The sequence below is a fragment of the Podarcis filfolensis genome (genome assembly GCF_964270895.1).
Source record: "Podarcis filfolensis genome assembly, chromosome: 4".
NCBI classification, from domain to species: domain Eukaryota; kingdom Metazoa; phylum Chordata; class Lepidosauria; order Squamata; family Lacertidae; genus Podarcis; species Podarcis filfolensis.
Window position 1 is genome coordinate 71,970,489 of NC_139607.1, and position 19,151 is coordinate 71,989,639.

Genomic DNA, 19,151 nt, shown 5'->3' on the forward strand with positions numbered 1-19,151 from the left:
TTCCACTGAGGAGTGCGTAGCTGCGTTCATCTCAACGTACGTTTGAAGGAGCATCTCGTGGCAACATGGAGACAGCCCAACAGCTGCCTCAGTGGCAGTTTAGGGGCTCTCAGATGCAGCTGCCGGGCTGCCTCCACCTTCGCCACCCCAGCAACTATTACACCTGGCTGCCTTCCGGTGGTGCAGGGGCTCTGATGCTCTCCTCAAGGGAGAAGTTTAAAGGAGCCCCCAGCCGCGGACCCCTCAATGGCAAGTGTGAGGGAGCCTGCACCTCCCCAGCTGAGCAGCCCGATCTAGCTCCTACTCCCGTGGAAGCAGGAGCAGGGACACTCAAAACGGAAGTATGGCACTGAAAAAGGAAGTGTAACACTCAAAACGGAACAGTTCGGATTCTGAAAAAAGTTCACATATCAGAACACTTACTTCCGGGTTTGCAGCATTCGATTTCCAGCTCGAGGCACCGAGGCACCATTCGCCTGGGGAGCTTGTAGTCAGAGCTGCCACAACGAACAGCTGTGCAAGCCTTTGGAGGCATCAGAGGAGGGAGAGAAGGAAAGAGGGACAGAGGCTAGTGTTGCCCACAGCAACCTATCATTCAAGGCACCCCAGGTTGCCACAGCACACTGGTTGAAAACCACTGTAATGTAGCTACATATATTTTCTTAAGCTATAGAGAAGTGTGTTTGATTTATTCTGCTAGCAAAATTTGGGAGCTGGATTTTCTCATGAAATTGTAAGAACTGTTGTTAAGATCATTTAATGTAATTATAACATTGCACTATTAATAACAAGCAAACTTTAAAGAATATCATAAAATAATTTTATTTGATTTAAAAAATAGGTTTGCCACTTGGCTAGAGTAGTGTTTTCCTATTCCAATACCATTACAACAATGCAAGAGAACCTGGAGCCATCTCCAAGCTTACATTCATCAGACTGGATTAGTGCTGCATAACCAGTTATGCAAATTACTACAAGGCAACTCTTAGGCAAGGAAGACATCTTGGTCATCTACATTATATTAACAGGATTTATCCAGAGATGAGGTCTTCTAGTTATTTCAGTTCCTCCCAGGAGGAACACAGAAGGCTAATCTAGAGTTGTGCGCTTTAACATTCACATTTGCAGTGCAAGTAGCAGCTGAAGGGAAGCCTAGAGTTTAACTCTCTCCCTGTAAGTGTCACAACAAAAAACACCTCTCAGAAGATGCTGTTTGCATACCACAGAAGTTCCCCTTGACACCAAGGGAGGTTTCCCTTGAAATGCAAATAAAAGTAATTTTTATTAGGAACCCAGCAATAGGAGGAAGAGTTAAAACTCCTCTTCACAGACCCCCAGTCCCAAAGCTGCTCAGGCCTAACCTCAGTGCTTATTTATATATATATATTAATGCATGTAAATTACATTCATGAAATGAATGTCACATCTTGGTCCAGAGGCAATAAGAATTTGCTGCTTGATTATAGGTCCAGCTTCCTCTTTTGGTTACCCAACACCTCTCTCAAGCTTCTGAATGGGTGCGGATTCTCACCTGTTCCTGTTAACAATGTTTTCAAGTGTGTGTTTAAAGGAATCTAGGATTCACATGGCTATTTCCTCATCAACTTGAGTAAACTGTTACAATTACCTTAGGATGGATGGATGGATGGCCTTGTTACTAAGAAATATTAGTCCTGTCAGTTTGTACCTAGAAATTGGTTTAGAAGCCAGACCTGCAGTTGGATCTCACCACAAAAGCAACTGCAAATATATTTGGCTTTTTTTGATGAGTTAGTTCTTGAACCTTCAATCCATTGCCTCCAATGAAAAACATATTTAAAATTAAAGTCCAAGTTAAAGCTCTCTGAACATTAGGGGAAATGGTATGCTTCACATATTATATAAAAGCTAAATCTCATATGATAGCCAGGCTCAGTACTGTAAATTCAGGAGTAATATCCATCCTTTCTTTCCATTTTCCTCATTTGGATTTTAATGTGACAAAGAGAGCACTAGATGAACAAGTACTGGATACTTACAATGGACAGGACTTATACTTTACACACTGGTTTTCCTACTTGCAGAGCACTTCTATCTTGAACATACAACAACCACACCACATGTCTGCTTGATTTACATGAATTAGGAAACACAACTAGCAGTGCCCCCCCAAAGTCTGTATACACAGCTAAAGAAAATGTGCAGTCTTCAGGTGTAAAACCTACTTGTGGCTTTTAAGTTACATAGAAGTGCTTTTCATGTTAAAGTATGTACCACTGACAACAGCTTCATTATTTGGGCTGGTCTAACATCCTTAGCAGCTTGCCAGGAAACAACTCTGCAATCCTGAGGCAAATGCTCCTTGTTACTAATTCATTCAACCCTCTCATTTGCAATTATTTTGCAAGCCACAGGAAGTAACTGTGGCCAAAGTAAGTGGACATGGAAGGGAAGAGGAAATAGAACATGTAATTTAGCAGCATCCCTGTTCCCCATAGTGTTTACAAACACAAACCATGTAAACACTCTTGCAGTGTAATCCCATTCCATATCCATCCTACAATGGAAGAATAGAATCAGAGATTCTAAATTCTTGAGGATGAGATTTCATCCAGTCAAACGCATTTGGTCACCACTGGAAAACATATTAGCAATAGAGGAAAATGCTAATCAAGGAAGTTTCAATTATTTGAATGAGTTAAGCAAAATAACATTACTGTTGTGAGAGTTCATTCTCCCAGATGTCATGAAAATCTACTGTGAAGTTGAAGAAAGCTTACAGGGAATTGAGGGGTAACTGAGGTTTTAAGGATGCCAAACCAAGCCAAATTTTCATCACGTGCTCCCTATATTATTTATGAATGAAGATGTATAACTGTCACAAGGTCAGCAGGATAATCCATCTATTTAACCTTGCTGTGCAAGGGTAATCAAAGGAAGCTGAGCCTTTAGAAATATCAAAAGGCAGACAAGACATGACCTACTACATTGTGATATGTGTTTGCACATGTATATGATAAATCTATTCAATATTCATGAGTTTGCATCTACCAGCCTTGGGAGTTCTTCTTCTGCTATGTCCAACTTGACTTAAGACTACTTTTGATATACCTCACTGCCTTAATATTTCTTCTATACCTGCAAAACCCAGCCTACCAAGACCCCTGTAACAGCATGAACTGGGCTAGTTTCAACAACACCTTCACTTCAATGGCTGATTTATGGGCTTGCCTGTTTCAGGAAGCAATCAGTAAACCTCAAGGATGCTTCTGACCATCTCTAGTTATGCAGTTTTTACCTAAAAGGCATTATCCAAGACCAACGTGTTGCATATAAAATTCTTACTTACGTAAGATATAAGTAAATAAATCTGTTCCTAATTTATGCTACTAATATAGTACAAACATGTATCACAACAATTTAGGTAACAGTCTTGAATTAACAGCATTTGGATACATTAATAAATAGGAACCAACATATTTAAATAGATCCCCCTTCCCTAACACAGGGGCTTAACAAGTCCATATTCTTCATTTTAAGCACCATCTGTTGTTGCTTCATTTCTCCTCTCCTTCTTCCAGGATTTCCTGATAATACTGCATGTCCCACTGATAAAGAACACTACTGCTATGGCAGCAAAGTAGCCGGCATAGATCATGAACTGCAGGGAACAAAAAGAGAAGAGAGTGGTGAACTGAGAAGCAAAGTTCGTTAACCTAAATCAGGGCCAGTCCTACCATTAGGAAGGGTAAGACGGCTGGTAAGCTAATGTTGCACATCATAGGGCAGTAAACAGCCAATAAATAGTGCTATCTTCAGCACAATGGGAGGTTGGCAGTCACTATTTGGATTTTATGTCTCAGGCACTAAGATGGCAGGCTGTCTGAGCCATCATTTTATTATAATGAGTAAGAATCACATTTTGTGCTCGATTTTACACTCACCACCCATTTTTGTCAATGCATTTATTAGGTATATCTAAATAGGAAGCAGTCTTGAAGCCAAGCCTGAGAGAAGCTTCCATTTCAAGCAAAACATGTGCAATGGTTTTATCTCCCGGCAACTCATTAAGACAGATAAGCATTCCCAACATGTATTAGAAAATGGGGTGTATGAAGGAAACCTCCTCCCCTCAGCAAGCATAGGACAAGGCACTATCCACCCCACAATGAAAAATTGTTGCAACCAGAATGACCTCTCACGCCCTGAGGCAGACAAAAGGCTTTTACTAGGAAGGCTGTATACCCTCTTTTTCCCCACCCAGCCAAAATGGGCCTTACCTGTGTGAATATGTCCAGGCCAAGCCCTTTTGCATCAACAACAATCAATGTGAGCAGAGTCTGCAGTGCCAGGGCAATGAATGTATTGACGCCAAAAACAAGAGCATAGCGCTCTACACTTAGATTTGTTGCAATCTGGAAACTTCACAGAAAAAGAAGAAGAAATAGAGAGCATGAGTACTGAAAACAAAAGCCTCTTTTCAGGCAAACAGAAGAGATCCGCACAAGTTAATAATCAAAAGAGTTGGGATCATACAGGATCAGGGCAGCCAGTGTGCTGCCCTCCAGACATTGGATCCCAGCCAGCAACTCTTACCATCCTTCATCAGTGGCTATGCTGGCTGGGGTCCAATTTTTGGAGGGCACCAAGCTAGTTACCCTGGGACTAGATGCACCTGCCCATGGAAATATCCCAATCAGATATTTTAAAAGCAAATGAGTTATATATATGGGACCAAGGAAACAAGCTCATCCTCCATCCCATGGCTTGCTTTCATCCCAGTAACTTTTAATCTCAGCTGGGGTGACTCTTGTCATCAAAGCCCCCATGGAGAAGAAGATGCATGGCAAGATACTTGCCTATGGAAAAGTAACCTACACGCAGGGAAGAAGTTATACTCTTACCCCGTGCATCTCTTTTGCTTTTAAAAAACTGGATATTTTGCCTCTCTACATCGGGAGGGAAAGCTTTTTTTCAGTCCTAAGGCTGCATTCCTTGTCAGAAACCTTTTGGAGACCACATAAAGGGGAGGAGTGTGCACATGCAAAAAGAGCCAATCAATGGATACATGCAAGTCCTGTTTTCTGAACACAATGCATTCCCAGGAAATCTCTCTTGCTCCTGATTTGTCCAAACCTCTTCCTTCCCTGCACAAACAGGTAAGGAAGTGGGCAAACTCAAGCTGTTCAGCTATCTGAATCAGCTGTTCATGTAGCAAGGTTTGGGTATAGTTCTTTGTGTTCAGATAACTGAGATTTCAGATAACCTGGATGTACAATTCTACTAACTGCAGGATGCATTCCAGCCATACAAAAGTCAAGAAGTTCTCACACATCTCTCCATCGTAGTTCCAGGTAAGCACGAGGCACTACCACAATCCAAGGACACATTAAAGTCAGGTAAAATTACTTAAAGAAAGTGTGGCCTATGGGAATGGGCCTGGCCTGGGGAGAGTCCCAAGAGTCAAACAGAGAGAATGGGAAAATCACATTTGGTCCTTGAGCCTAAGGTTCCCCACCCCTGCTCTACATGATTGGTGGCAGCTCCAGATTTAATAACACAATGAAGTGCCACCATCATGTGTAACTTGGCCCTTAAATATTTGCATATGCAGTGATCTTATTGCTTCAACCCACAAACCAAAACACACACACATTGATGTCATTTCCCAGCTGAGTATATCAAAGGGAAAATCAAAGCAGTTGAGCTGGTTGTACTATCCCAGCTTGTTCAGTGGAGGAAATGAAGGCTGACATGCCCATTTGTAAAATGGGAACTATGACCTAATTCAGTGCTCAGGAGGATAGACGAGGTGCTGAAATATTAACTGCCAGGAGCTCTAATGATAAAATGACTGATAAATTGCATAGGATTTGTAAACAGTGGGCAGAAGGGAGGAGCCAAGATGCACAATGGAGAGGTGACTAGTTAATTCTGACTACAACTGAGAAGACTCAATGGGTGGGAAATCAGTCAGTCATTTTTGCCAGCTAAGAATCGCTGCTTCCCAGTGCAGCTGGTAGAGGGCCAAGCAAAACTAGGTTGAAGCTGCAAAGCATCAGATCAGCCCAATCTGATGCACATTTATTATGAAGTAACTCATTAATGGGGCTTACTTTTCTGAAAGCACACATAGGATTAATATATACCGAAAATCAGGGTGTTCTTATCTGCATTTGCTCACTGGCACAGTTTTTCAGGGCAAGTTGTACAACAGCCTTCTCTGAAGGCTTTGGGAGAAATGGGTGGTCAGCCAGATGTGGTTTTAAGCTTTTGGATGCAATAACTCCCACCCAACTCCAGTTTTGTAATCAAAAAGCACTGTTCCAAAACAATAATGAACATCAGTTGGGAAGGACTGTAGCTCAATGGTAGAACACATGTTTCCCATGCAAAAATCCCAGTTTCAATCCCTCCTGGAAGGGCTGGGAAAGTTCTGTCTGAAACCCTGCAAAGCTGGTGCCAGTATCACTGGTGGGGAGTCTGTGGCCCTTCAGAAGTTGCTGGTTTACAACTCTCGTAATCCCAGACCATTGGCCATGCTGGTTGGAACTGACTGGAATTGGAATCCAGCAAGAACTTGTGTTGAAATTACCAAGATAGCTGATCCAGCTCAGTAGAAGACAGTTTTCTTTGTTCCCACATGGGAGTCTCTTGATAATGCAGTTTCCTTTCCATGACAATTAAAAGATGAAAGCTGTTGATACCTGTGTCCTTGCTACTCTTACTTATGTACTGTCTATAACTACTGCCCATTGCTCAGTATTCAGCTACTGTACTTGCAGTAACTAGGACAATCTGTCTTAGTTTGTGTGCTTTCCTGAACTATTGCATTACACTGCAAAATGAATTATGCAAACCCACAACATAGCTGATGCATGTGAAAACACTGCTTACAAAGCACTTATTGCTCTTCCTAACTTTCACCTTTATCCAAACAAATAAGCTTGGAAGAAACCCAACACATGAGGATATCATAATATGGAGAATCTATTTTTAATTCTGACATTTCTGGTTGCCAGTGTCTTACTGGCTGCATGCCCAAAGTCGCAGTCATTTGGCATGACAGCAATTAGATGTGCACTGCCAGAAAAATAAAAAGACAAATGGTTGCATAAGACAGGCTGGAAACCCCAGGCCTAGTTTCAAAGTGACACCAGGTATGCAAACCCAACTTTACATTGAAAACAGAACCCTCATCTGCTACGTGCAACATTAGTAACTCAATTCAAAACAAAATGTCAGGCACTTTTTCTTACATAACCATAGAATCAAAAGAGTTGAAAGGGACCGCGAGCATCATCTAATCCAACCCCCTACAATGCAGGAATCTTTTGCCCAACCCATGGCCCTGAGATTAAGAGTCTCATGTTCCACCAACAGAGCTCATGTTTAAATTAGGCCACAGAATGTAAACAGCACAGATTGAATAAAAGTACCCGCTGTTCTTTGCTTATATTACAATTTTCTGATTTCAGACTGAATTGACCTGATTGACTTGTGCTCCAGCAGACATAATTGAACAAGGCACTGCATTCTAAAATTCAAGAATCTAGATGCACGTTGATTGCCATTGCTTGTCTGACATTCTTAAATGCAGAACATCAATTCAATACTTACAATGCAATACAGCTCTGTGCTGAGTTTACTGAAACACGGATTATTAATTATAAACTGTCAGTTTGCAAAGATCTACTTACGTTGCAATTGTGATGAGCAGCATATAAACAATTCGGAATACTATGTACGAAGCATAACAGACCCAGATGTTATGAACACTGTCCATGATATACACGGCAGCAGCAATGCAGAGGGAAAACATGGCCAAGGCTATCTCGCCCCAGGTAGCCCAAGATGTTTTTATGTGGCCCACAACAAACACAGCCACAGCTCCTGTAAGTGCAAAAACAAATTAATTTGTATTTAGCTAGCCTTTAGGACAGAGTTGCCTAATCTGTGGCCCACATCCACCACTCACCCCCCCCCCCCAGTTTTTGTGGTCACCCAAAAGACACACCCTGAAATATGTGATTTTACATATATATAGTAATAAATTGGGGGGAGACATCCCCCCGCCAAACACACACATACCCAAAATTGTCTTCTAAATACAGTGGTACCTCGGGTTAAGTACTTAATTCGTTCCAGAGGTCCATTCTTAACCTGAAACTGTTCTTAACCTGAAGCACCACTTTAGCTAATGGGGCCTCTTGCTGCTGCCGCGCCGCCGGAGCACAATTTCTGTTCTCATCCTGAAGCAAAGTTCTTAACCTGAAGCACTATTTCTGGGTTAGCGGAGTCTGTAACCTGAAGCGTATGTAACCCAAGGTACCACTGTAGAAGTAAAATTGGCCCCACCCACTTTGATATGTGACTCCCTTGTCATAGGTCATTGTGGCCCTCAGCCCAAAAAAGTTTAACCATCCCCATTTCAGGGCTTCTACAGTTATATGGTGCAAGCAGGCTTGAGAATTTTGAAGGGTGAGAGAAAACAGGTGGGAGGTTAATGTAGAAATGTTGCCCAGTACTAGCAGTTACAATCATTACTCAATTGTGGTTGTGCACAAAAGCCTGTGTAAGTGTCAGCCTATTGCTCCAACTGGTCTTGCATTGGTCATATTAATGTACCAAACCTGGGCATAATTTGCTTGGGTATAGCTCCACAGGAGGTTGCTGTAAACACGATCATCTCCAGACAGAATTTCAAAACACTAAAGTGCTAGCAAAAGCAAGTGAGTCATCACATGCACACATCGTATGAAACTCACTCAACAGTAATTTAAGGGAGTGCCGTTTACGGGAAAGGGTCTCTTGCTCGAAAGAGGAAAGCCCCAGTTTTGGCAGCTGCACAACACACATACCCTGTAGGTAAGGTATGTTTAGTCCTTTATATCCAGTGCTTAACATAGTCCCATAGCATGGCTCTTACCTCTTAAAAAAAAATAGTTACAGGGGGAACTTACCCAACAGTGTGGAAACAGCCTCTACACCACCGTTATAGATCTGAGAGGTCTGAGAAGGAAGCACTTTTTCCCATAGACCTTGAGCATAGTTTATGACTTGGAAGTAACCACATGTTGAGAGCGCCCACCAAACAGACCAGCACAACAGAGGCCGGGACGAGTAGCACCGAAGGAAGTCCTGCCAGAGCTCTTTGATTACTTTCACAATGTCCACTCTCTCCTCCTGCATAGATTTAAAACACACAAATTCAGCTAATCTTTCTGTCAGTTACTTGCATGTACAACAGCACAATAGGAAGAATACAGATCTAAATAGGGCTAAAGATATAAAACTGTCTCCTATTCAAGAAGAAGCACCACCAGAGAGCCCCTGGCTATCTTTCCAATAAAAAGATGAATCCATAACAGTGAAACTGAAGACCAATAGTTCAGATACATTCGTGGGGTTGGACTAGATGACCCTAGGGATCCCTTCCAACTCTACAATTCTATGATTCTATGGTCCTTTTCTCATCCTGGATTGGGCCCTGCCTGATTATACATGCCACCACAATTCTTTTTTGATCTTTGAATAATTGTACAAAAATAGCCTGTTTGTGCTAGGAAAAAAACTGCATGATGGAATCTGGGTAGAGAGGTAAAAAGGTTGTGTGGTGCACAGAGACATCATACGAACTGGCCACCCAGAATCTTCAACTGTTAATACGTTGCTACCTACAGTATTAAACAAATATAATATTCCTGCTTAGAAAAGAGTCTATGCCATGTATGGACAAAACAATGGGATGGCAGGATAGTGGCTTCGGGTGGAGAATTGGTCGAAGAAATATGCAATTCTGGGGTGAAGATGGACAGCGCTAGTTCCTGCTAGCCATAGCCCATATACTCAACATTCAACATGTAGTAGAAAGTGGGTCATTTAAATAATGGGGCAGCAATGGTTGGACACATGGAGAATTCTACAAAAACCACTTGGCAAACCCTGTGCCCAGAACTTCCAAGGCCCAGGGCTTGCAACGCTTGCTCAGCCCTGCACACCGCGACTCCCAAACACCCTGCAATCGGCTGTAACACATGGAATCCTTGCCTATACTCTGTGCGGGTAAACATTTACACTATGCCTGAGGTCAAACAGCCAAAGGTTCATAGCATGCCAGTTGTTTTTAACAAGGGAGACGAATATTTATATGCTTGATCCCAACTGCCCATGACCAAGGTGCTGTAGTAGGTGACGCATTTGCTCTCTGCCTTAGTTCCTTTCTGATAAATAAAAACAGCCACAGTCCCCACGGGATTGCTATGACTACGATCAAGATAAGAATTATAATACTCTTTGTATATTCAGCTATGGGGAATTATTACAGCCGAACTAAAAGGTGCAGGATGATAAGCCTTCACCTCCAGCAAAAACTGCACAGATACCCTTCAAGCAATTAAGGGGGAGGGTACAAGCACAGCCAGCCAGCCAATGAGGTGGGGTGAGGAAGCTGCCCCCAAGAGGCAACACACCCTTTCCACTACCCAGCTTTGCCACTGGTCTCCCCAGCCTCTAGGGGCAGAGAGGGACCGGCAGCAAAGTTCTGTGAAATGCCTCCCCTGCTGCTGAGTCGGTGAGAGAGGAGGTGTTCCACCACCCAGCTTGGCTGCCATGTGTGGAAGGGAGATTCCCCCCTCCACACATACGTACACACACACCAGCCCAGAGACGGGGCAGGGCTTTGCACCAGCTTCTTTCGAATGGAGAAGTCAATGCAAAGCCGCATCAGATGACAGGAGGAGGAGGACCCAGAAAGGATTCATTCACACACACACACTGTGGGAGACGCCACAAGGGCTTCTTGAGTAGCCCTCACGGAGTCTGCCCCCCTCCATTGCAGGCGGCAGCATAATATTTCACCTTGTGCATACAGAGCGAAGACAATGGTAGCCTAGAAAGCACTACTCCTTGCTGTCAATTGGCCGTGCTAGTTAATATGCCTGATTAACTAAAATCAGTGGGTCGTTTTCAACCAGGTTTTACTCAGAGTACACCTATTTATATTCACTGACCTAACTTAGTCATGTTCATTACTCTGAGTAAAACTTAGTTTAGTATCACCCAGTATATTCCCAGAGCAATTTTTTTAAAGCATTGGAGAAGCAGCTTTTCAGAGACTAAACAGGCAACAAATAAGATGAGCGACTTTCCCTCCCACAATTGAAACAAGCAAGCACTCCGCTCAGCCCTAATATTTAAAACCACATACTTTTTCAACATACATCCAACTGAGGTAGGGCTGTAACTTATTAAGAAACAGCTGCCATGATTACTCAAGAGAGTGTTGGAGAGGGAGGGAGGCTCGTTTAATTTCACTGTACACAGGTTGTACAATGATGATAAAGGTATTATTATTATTATTATTATTATTATTATTATTATTATTATTATTATTTTGAAATACTCGGCAAAATGTGCCAAAAATACACAGGCAATGGATATGTCACATAATCATAAAAAAGAGATTGTAGAGAGGACTCAGAACCCGCCATCTTTAGTCCGACAGCGGACAGCTAGTAGCCCAATCCCTTAGGGAACCTGTAACCCACCGGACGTTATTGAACTATACTTCCCATCATCTCTGTCCAACAACTATTACTCCAACAACAGGAGTAATACAGGTTAGGCCACATCTGGTTTAAAGCCACAATCAAAGAATGCCTAACCACATCTGCTTATTACTGAAGAAACAAGCTAGGGCACATCCAATGGTACAAGGGAATTATGTTTCTCATGATGGGAGCCAAGCAAGCTTAACACGCTTAAAATCAATGGAGAGAATGGCTGTACACTGCTGCTAGATACTCTAGCTAACTCTTTTTCCCCACAGGGACAAAGCAATGTTTATTTACATTCTATGGCTTTTTAAATGTGTTTGTGGGAGGGAGTTATTGGTTTGTTTTTTATTTTGTTATGTATCATTTTGTATTTTAATGTTGTGAACTGCCCTGTGATCTTCGGATGAAGGGTGGTTTACAAATTTAATAAACAATAATATTTCCTCCACCTTCTACTGATGAAATGGCTAACAAAGTACGGTAAGTCCCGAAGCAGCGTGACTGCACAGTAAGACTCACAGCATGAGTTGCAAGTGGTATGCTGCTGCTGTAGTAATTTATCCCACATTGGGTCTGAGTGAATGTAACTTTTCAAGGTGAACAAAATGTGATTTGTGAACAAAAGAGAAAGGATAACTTTCCCAACAGTAAAACTCATGGGCAGCTTGGAGCAGGTTTACCGGAAAAGGGGGGAAATTCCAATACTGCCCCACACCTAAATTCAGATCCAGTGTTTTACTAAAGTTTTAGAACTTGCATTTTTAAGAGCATTCAAGCTGTTTTTAGAGAGTAAAAAGCCTATTAATGGCAGTCTAGTTTCCGATTCCTTAAGTGGGACACAAAACATATGCTGGAGCAAGTGTACAAATTCTGCAAAAACTGGCCAACATCAACACCTATTCACCAACCTGACACCCTCCAAATGCTGATGCCCTCCAAATGCTCCAAAATCATGCTGTGCTGCACAGTGGTGCCAAAGAAAACATACTGCCTTCAGTTTTCATGAACTAAGGAAACACAAGTTCCCTCCTCAGCACAGGATAAAGAGGAGCAACTATAGAGGTCTATACTCAAAGACGGGGGAAAAATGCAGACCGCCAATACCCTAGCAGACTGCTGCAAGATCTGCATGTGTATTCTCTCCCCTCTCTCAGAGCCTGCTGCCTGGAATCTATAATCTGTAGGGTTCCACCAGGATGTTTAAGATTATATGTGCTTAGGCCAAGACCAAGTTGTATTTGCAGTTTGCTTGTGTACACAGTATGCAGATAAGGGGCTTTTTTGCCATTCCCTATAACTAAAGGGACGCGGGTGGCGCTGTGGGTAAAACCTCAGCACCTAGGACTTGCCGATCGCATGGTCGGCAGTTCGAATCCTAGCAGCGGGGTGCGCTCCCGTCGTTCGGTCCCAGCGCCTGCCAACCTAGCAGTTCGAAAGCACCTCCGGGTGCAAGTAGATAAATAGGGACCGCTTACCAGCGGGAAGGTAAACGGCGTTCCGTGTGCTGCGCTGGCTCGCCAGATGCAGCTTGTCACGCTGGCCACGTGACCCGGAAGTGTCTGCCTATAGAGTGAGATGAGCGCACAACCCTAGAGTCTGGCAAGACTGGCCCGAACGGGCAGGGGTACCTTTATCTTTACCTTTATAACTAAAGAATCTCTTTTTAGAATGGACTTTTTCTCCATTCAGAACTCTCACCTCAACATCAGTGCACTGAGTAGGCTGGTGGACACAGCACTGACAATACATTCAACTTTCAATGTATAGAATACTAGAATACAATACGAAAACACCTGAGTTGCAAAATGTCGGTAGAAGGCATGGGTGGGGAGAGATGAAGGAATGAGAGAATAGGAGAGGAGGAGGAACAGTATTAGCCTATACCAGAATACACTGTTGTGCTAATTTACATAGAACTGAAGAAAGTGCTGCCATCTATCCATACAGGTTCCCTCAGCTTCATGCTAATCCTCTGCTAGGGAAGCAGAGCTTGACTGGGAAACTTTAATTCCATGGAATGCTAAGAGCTTTAATTACCAATTGTAGCCTAGCAAACAAAACAAGAACAAAAACACAGAACCCTTTCTGGCCAAGGGACAGGATTTTTAAAAAGTAATTTCTAGATTTGTTTGCACAATTGCAGAAGTTTGCTTTCTGCTGAAGTGCTCATTCAGGCTTCACTACGTCCTGCAAACTCCTTTAGAAGCATCTCCACACAAGTGTCTCACTTTTTCTGACCCAGTCTTCATTTCATTGGTTCTTATCTCTGGACCTAGTTTACCCTGACAATTGGCCAAAACTTCTCCATAGGCTCTCCTAAGAAGCTTGTGGTAGCATCTGTACTTGCAAAGAATGTCTAGAGTTTAAAAGTATCGTATTCTTAAGATGGGTTGTAGCCCACCTTCAGAAACACACAAGAATACCTGTTCTTGGAGCTACCGCCTGCCCTCCCCAGCAACAACAGATTCCCCAAAAGAATCTGCTTTCTTCTCTCAGGCCTTTTAAGATCTTGTTTTTAAGTTCCTATGGAATGGTTAGTGGTTTTAGCATAAGCATTTGATGGTTCCAGTTTCTGCACTCTGTACAGTATTTGATTGTGCTTGATTTTTGTATTTGGCTTTTATGCTGGCTTGTGTTACACAATTATAGGTTTTTATTGTAATACTATATTTTTCTCCCTTTGAATACCTAGAAAATTCATTTAACGAGGCATCTCATAAACAAGAATAATAAATTGGAAGTTAATAAAACTGGCATATCTGATTTGCCTGAACTTGTACATGTTCCAGGAGGCAAGGACTCCACTGCCAGAGGCATGCTGAAGATCACATCCCAAGAATTTAAAGTGATCAGACACCTGAAAACCCAATGAACTGCCCTGACATGCCACAAGCAACAGACAATGTAATGGTCAATTAACCCAACAGAGATGTTCTGTGCAATGAGAGAGCTGCACCTTCCATTCCCCTGGAAAACAGAATTATTGCTTACCTGTTGCACTGCTGGATGCTCATCATCTCTATTTAAAGGGATCTCCGATTCAACATCTTCCCACCCAGGAACCCTCTTTAAGGCAGGATCTACCACCTTCGTTTCCTTACTGACCTGGGTGCTTGACTGGCGATGGTGAAAGAAAAGGCTTTTCTGTGGCATGGGCAGAAACCAGGCCATGGCAAAGGCAACGGACACGGCAGTGAGAGAGATCACATTCAAATTGAACAGAGGCCAGTCAAATACAGACACCAGGATTTGTCCAGAAACAGAGCCCACTGTAAAACCCACAAGTGTAGCACTCCGACAGTAGCTTGTGACTTTTTGATACAACGTTAGGTCCACAACGCTATAGATGTAGGAATAATAGGCAATTTCTGTGGCAGTCACCAGTCCATAGAAGAACTCCAGGAACTGAATAGCCAGCAGTCCTTCTGCATAAAGCAGCATAAACCATGTCACTATAAGGCTTAGCCCTTGTAGAAGGATGACAGGCTTGTAGCGGAGATAGTCTGTTGCCAGGAAGACAGGAAAGAGCAGCACCAAATAGGAGTAAGTCCATACTGGATAAATTTCATTGAAGACCTAAATGAAGAAGAAAAAGATATGAACATTTGTTAACAGAAAATTCATATTCTAACAGGTATAATTTACAGCTCTTTCAAATCCAAGCTTTTGCGTAACATCAAACTGTGCAAGGGGTAGTTGCCAAGCAAATTCTCTCTAGAGAGGCTATCATACAGTCAGAGTCCCTTAGAAAGCATGGAGCATCTGATGGCATTTGGTAGCCATTTCTTAGAGAGGGGAAATGGAGAATGAGAAGAGTATGCTTGCTGGTCCACACTGCAACATCACTCCATCACCCCAGTGTGATTGTAGAAGAAACAACCTCAGGAAGAACAGCTATTTTTCCCTCATGTTTCCCTATTCATGGTTTTAGGATTGAGTCAGAGATATCCTGCTCTGTTAAGGAAAGGATGGGCAACCTGTGGCCTTCCAGAACTTCTTGTTGGACTCCAACTCCCACTAGTCCCGGGCTGCATGGGCAATATTCATGGCTGATAGGAGTTGCAGTTCAGCTAGAGAGTCAGAGGTTCCCCATCCCTGTATTCAGGCTCCACCCCACTGACCTTTACACACAGCTGCAAGGAATTATTTTTATGTGTTCACTGCAGAAAAATAAACTTGTGCTGGCTAGAGTGGGGGAGGGAGAAGAGAAGGTAAAATAGGTTAAGAAGAGTGGTGCAAAATCAAAGTTTCAGAAGCAGTGCCTTACTAGGGTTGGCTGGCATGACACTTTATTAATCTCAGGCTTGGACACTGCAGTAGTAGTACAGGCTGATATTTCCAGCTTGAAATGTACCAAATACATACTGAAACAGAGTGCACGTGGGGTTAGTTGGAAAAGGCAATAGAAGATGACCCTGTAATGTTTACAAGCTCATTTGCACGAAAAAGTTATGTGTTGTTGTTTTTTAATCTTCACTATGGAGAACAAGCACACAAACCTGGGAGAACAGAATTGAAAATATGGAGTCACACACAGCTAATCGAAACAACAGTCACAAAAGATTTGTTGCAAGAAAGATCAAGATGTATAAAAAGGAGCAGTGAGCTAAGTAGATAAAAACTTGTAAGACTGGATATTTCAGAACCTTATCACAAAATCTTCAGCCAATTTTGCTGTCATCTGCAAGAGTCAGGATAAAATCATTTGCAAGGACTTACAGATTGCTAAAGGTTGAGACAGTCTGCATTATTTCATTGTCATTATTCATAAAAGGTAAAAAAAAAACCCAGTTAAAAAACTGATAGAGGTAGGAGAACTATGGAACTTGTTTCATGATTTCTACTTAGAAAGTATCCAAGTGACAGGTGTCCTACGCATTACAACCTTGCAATACCTGTCTCCAAGGGCAAAATTTTAAAAGTATGGTTTCTCATAAATAAGTCCTATTCAGATCAATGGGATTACTCCTTGGAGAGTATGTTAATGATGCAGTCTTCAACCAGCAAAGGTCTACCTGTTCATTATGGCGCATTACTGAAATTGGTCCTTTAATTGTTTCCTGGACGGATTTTCTCCCTACTAAAGGTGTTCAGCCCTTTAATGACTAGTTTCCTAAATTCAAATGGCATTATTTCCTGTCCTGTTTACCTTTGTTTTTATTAGCTTTCCTTCTGCAAAAAAACAGAAATGAATTTACTTATTTTTAAGAAAATGAAGGTCAAGCATGTGCACTCTCTCCAAAACGCAGACAATACATCCCTTGAAAAACTGAAGCAGGGACCAGGTGCCAAAAGCGACCACAGGTTTAGATGAGGTTGAAGGCCAGCAGCACACCGACTGCAGATTCTCTCAACAACTTTGAGTCAACCAGCTTGTGCTGATGATGATGGGCAACAAAGGTAAGCTCCCCAAGCCCTCAACCAAGGGTCAATAATGCTTAATCCATGCAAGATGGCCTAGGGCTGCAGCTTGGAAGAACTGCTGCAGGCCAAGGCTTGAATGAGAAAACACTAAAATGCAACAGGCAGCAACTGAAGTCTCCATAATAACTGAGTGAATGACGGCAATTCCAAATAACAGTTACAGTAGATGCAAGTTTGAACTAGGTGAGGGATGGGCAGGAGATAGAGGAATTATATCACTCATTTGCACTACCACCATGCAAATCATAGAATCATATAATTGTATAGATGAAAGGGACCACAAGGGTCATCTATTCCAACCACCTGCAAAGCAGGAATCTTTTGCCCAAGGTAGGGCTTGAACCCATGACTCTGAGATTAAGAGTTTCATGTTCTACCAATATGGTTAAAAATTATGAAATGGGTCTCCAAATACATGTTTGGGTTAAAAGTGGGTTCTGGGTCTGAAAAGTTTGAAGCATATGGCTCTATAGGATTCTGCAGTAGATCAACAATGATTTTTGAATCCAAGTCTGGGATAGCTGAGTTGGTAGCGCGTGAGACTCTTAACCTCAGGGTCGTGAGCCTGAGCCCCACTTTGTGCAAAATATTCCTACATTGCAGGGAATCGAACTAGATGATTCTTGGTGCTCCCTTCTGACTCTACAATTCTATGATTCCAAGTCGTCTAACAAAGGATTATACTGTATACTCCCATTATACTCTACTTCTGAAATTAAGGAAGCAGAGGTGTTCACATGAGGAAAGGACTTTTCTTAAATAAGGATTATGAGCTATATTTATTTCCGGCACTCAAAATAAATGTGTGGGCTCAGGATTCTTTAATTCTAAGTGCATGCCTTTTGCACAAGATTCCAGTAAAAATATAAGTAAGCAAACCCACCCTGATCTGTCAACCTCTGCATACTATGCAGTATACCACTGACAGCAGGACCCCATCGCAGGCTAATGACGCAAGAAAAGTCCCCGTACTTTTAGTAACCGTTTGGCAAGTCGAAGTCAGCAGATCCACCTGCTGCTGCTCAGGACAGTGCCAAACTTTCCCGCCGCGACATCCGCTTTCCCTCCCGCTTCCACCAAGGGGATCACGCGCTTATGAATCTACCCGTAATTCTGACTTCCCCTATAGCTCCAGCAGCCAGCCATTCATCCATACCGAGTCCCCGGAAACTTTAGCTTTCCAAACCAAGGGGGGTCGGGGGGCGGCTTCAGCCTACCTGGAACCCATACCCGCAATAATTCGGCGCTAGGGAAGGGTCCTCTGCACATGTTCAAGAGCCCTCTCTCCTTAGCAGGACCGACGGCTGAGGCGGAAACACAAAGCCCCAGGCTACTAGCACTGAAGGGAGTAAAGCTCTACAGAGCTCGGTCGGGCTTACTTCCGAGGAGACCCCCCCCCCCGGACGAATCTCCTCTTCGAAATGCTACGGACTAAAAATGCCGCCGCCGCCGCCCCCGGAATACCTGAGACTCGGTGAGGTTCTTGTCCGGCCCCAACAGGTAAGGCGTGAGGAAAGGTTCCGACGGCCGCAAGCTAGCGAAGAAGCCGTAGCCGCACAGCACCGCCGTGGGCAAAGCCCAGCCGAAGGCGCGCGGAGCCCGCCCCGCGCGGCGAGGCAACAGCACGCGGGACCGGAGCCCGTCCAGGACACCCTGCGCTTCCATCCGACGAGCCCCGCGATGGGGCGCCTCCGCGTACGTTCCTCTCTCTCTCTCTGAAGCGCCCCGCTCGCTTGACTCGTACAAATCTGCGCCGCTGCCCACGCGGCCGAGCGCCAAAGGCACCTTGGCCCTGCGCAGTAGCGCGCGCGGGAGGCACGCCCCGCAACTTCCGGTGTCGGTTCGGTTTTTTTGTGGTGGTGGGAGCGGGGGACGGAAATCTCCGTTCGCCCCCGCGGAGCGTTGTAAAGAAGTGCAATGCGGGGGGGCTCAGGAGGCGGTCGTTGAATTGGGATTTAAAGAACTGCACCTTTGCTGCAACCTGATAGGTGTGGCTTGCGGGTGTCCCCACACCACACACACACATAGATACACTGGGCTCTCTGTTTTATTTTTTAATAAACATATGCCGAAGGGGCTTGAATAACTCAGAGAAGCTATGAGCTATGCCTTGCAGGGCCACCCAAGGTGGACAGGTCATAGTGGAGAGTTTTGACCAAACGTGATCCACCTGCAGCAGGAACCGGCAAG

The 19,151-nt window shown here is 43.5% G+C and overlaps 1 protein-coding gene across 2 annotated transcripts; it reads right to left on the reverse strand.

The window, feature by feature from the left end:
• Positions 1 to 797: 797 nt before the first annotated feature.
• On the reverse strand, positions 798 to 18,788 carry SLC19A2 (solute carrier family 19 member 2). 2 transcript variants are annotated; one of them, XM_083611627.1, is made up of 6 exons: positions 18,426 to 18,788; positions 14,529 to 15,113; positions 8,943 to 9,165; positions 7,680 to 7,872; positions 4,260 to 4,401; positions 798 to 3,640 (listed from the first exon to the last, which is right to left on the reverse strand). In XM_083611627.1, exons 1-6 carry the CDS (start codon positions 18,624 to 18,626, stop codon positions 3,515 to 3,517), a joined length of 1,470 nt encoding a protein of 489 aa, XP_083467753.1. In that variant the 5' UTR covers positions 18,627 to 18,788; the 3' UTR covers positions 798 to 3,514. The 2 variants fall into 2 exon arrangements, with proteins under 2 accessions (XP_083467753.1, XP_083467754.1); XM_083611628.1 differs by having other exon boundaries at positions 14,643 to 15,113; positions 18,426 to 18,768.
• Positions 18,789 to 19,151: the final 363 nt, after the last annotated feature.

What these genes read in the sequence shown, in the direction of transcription:
- SLC19A2 (XM_083611627.1), bottom strand. Translation starts at nt 18,626, where the DNA reads ATGGAAGCGCAGGGTGTCCTGGACGGGCTCCGGTCCCGCGTGCTGTTG. An exon ending in AGCATCCAGCAGTGCAACAG is followed by an intron (nt 9,166 to 14,528) that starts GTAAGCAATAAT and finishes AAATCTATGCAG; the next exon opens with GAGGAGAGAGTGGACATTGT. An exon ending in GGCTGTTTCCACACTGTTGG is followed by an intron (nt 7,873 to 8,942) that starts GTAAGTTCCCCC and finishes TTGCACTTACAG; the next exon opens with GAGCTGTGGCTGTGTTTGTT.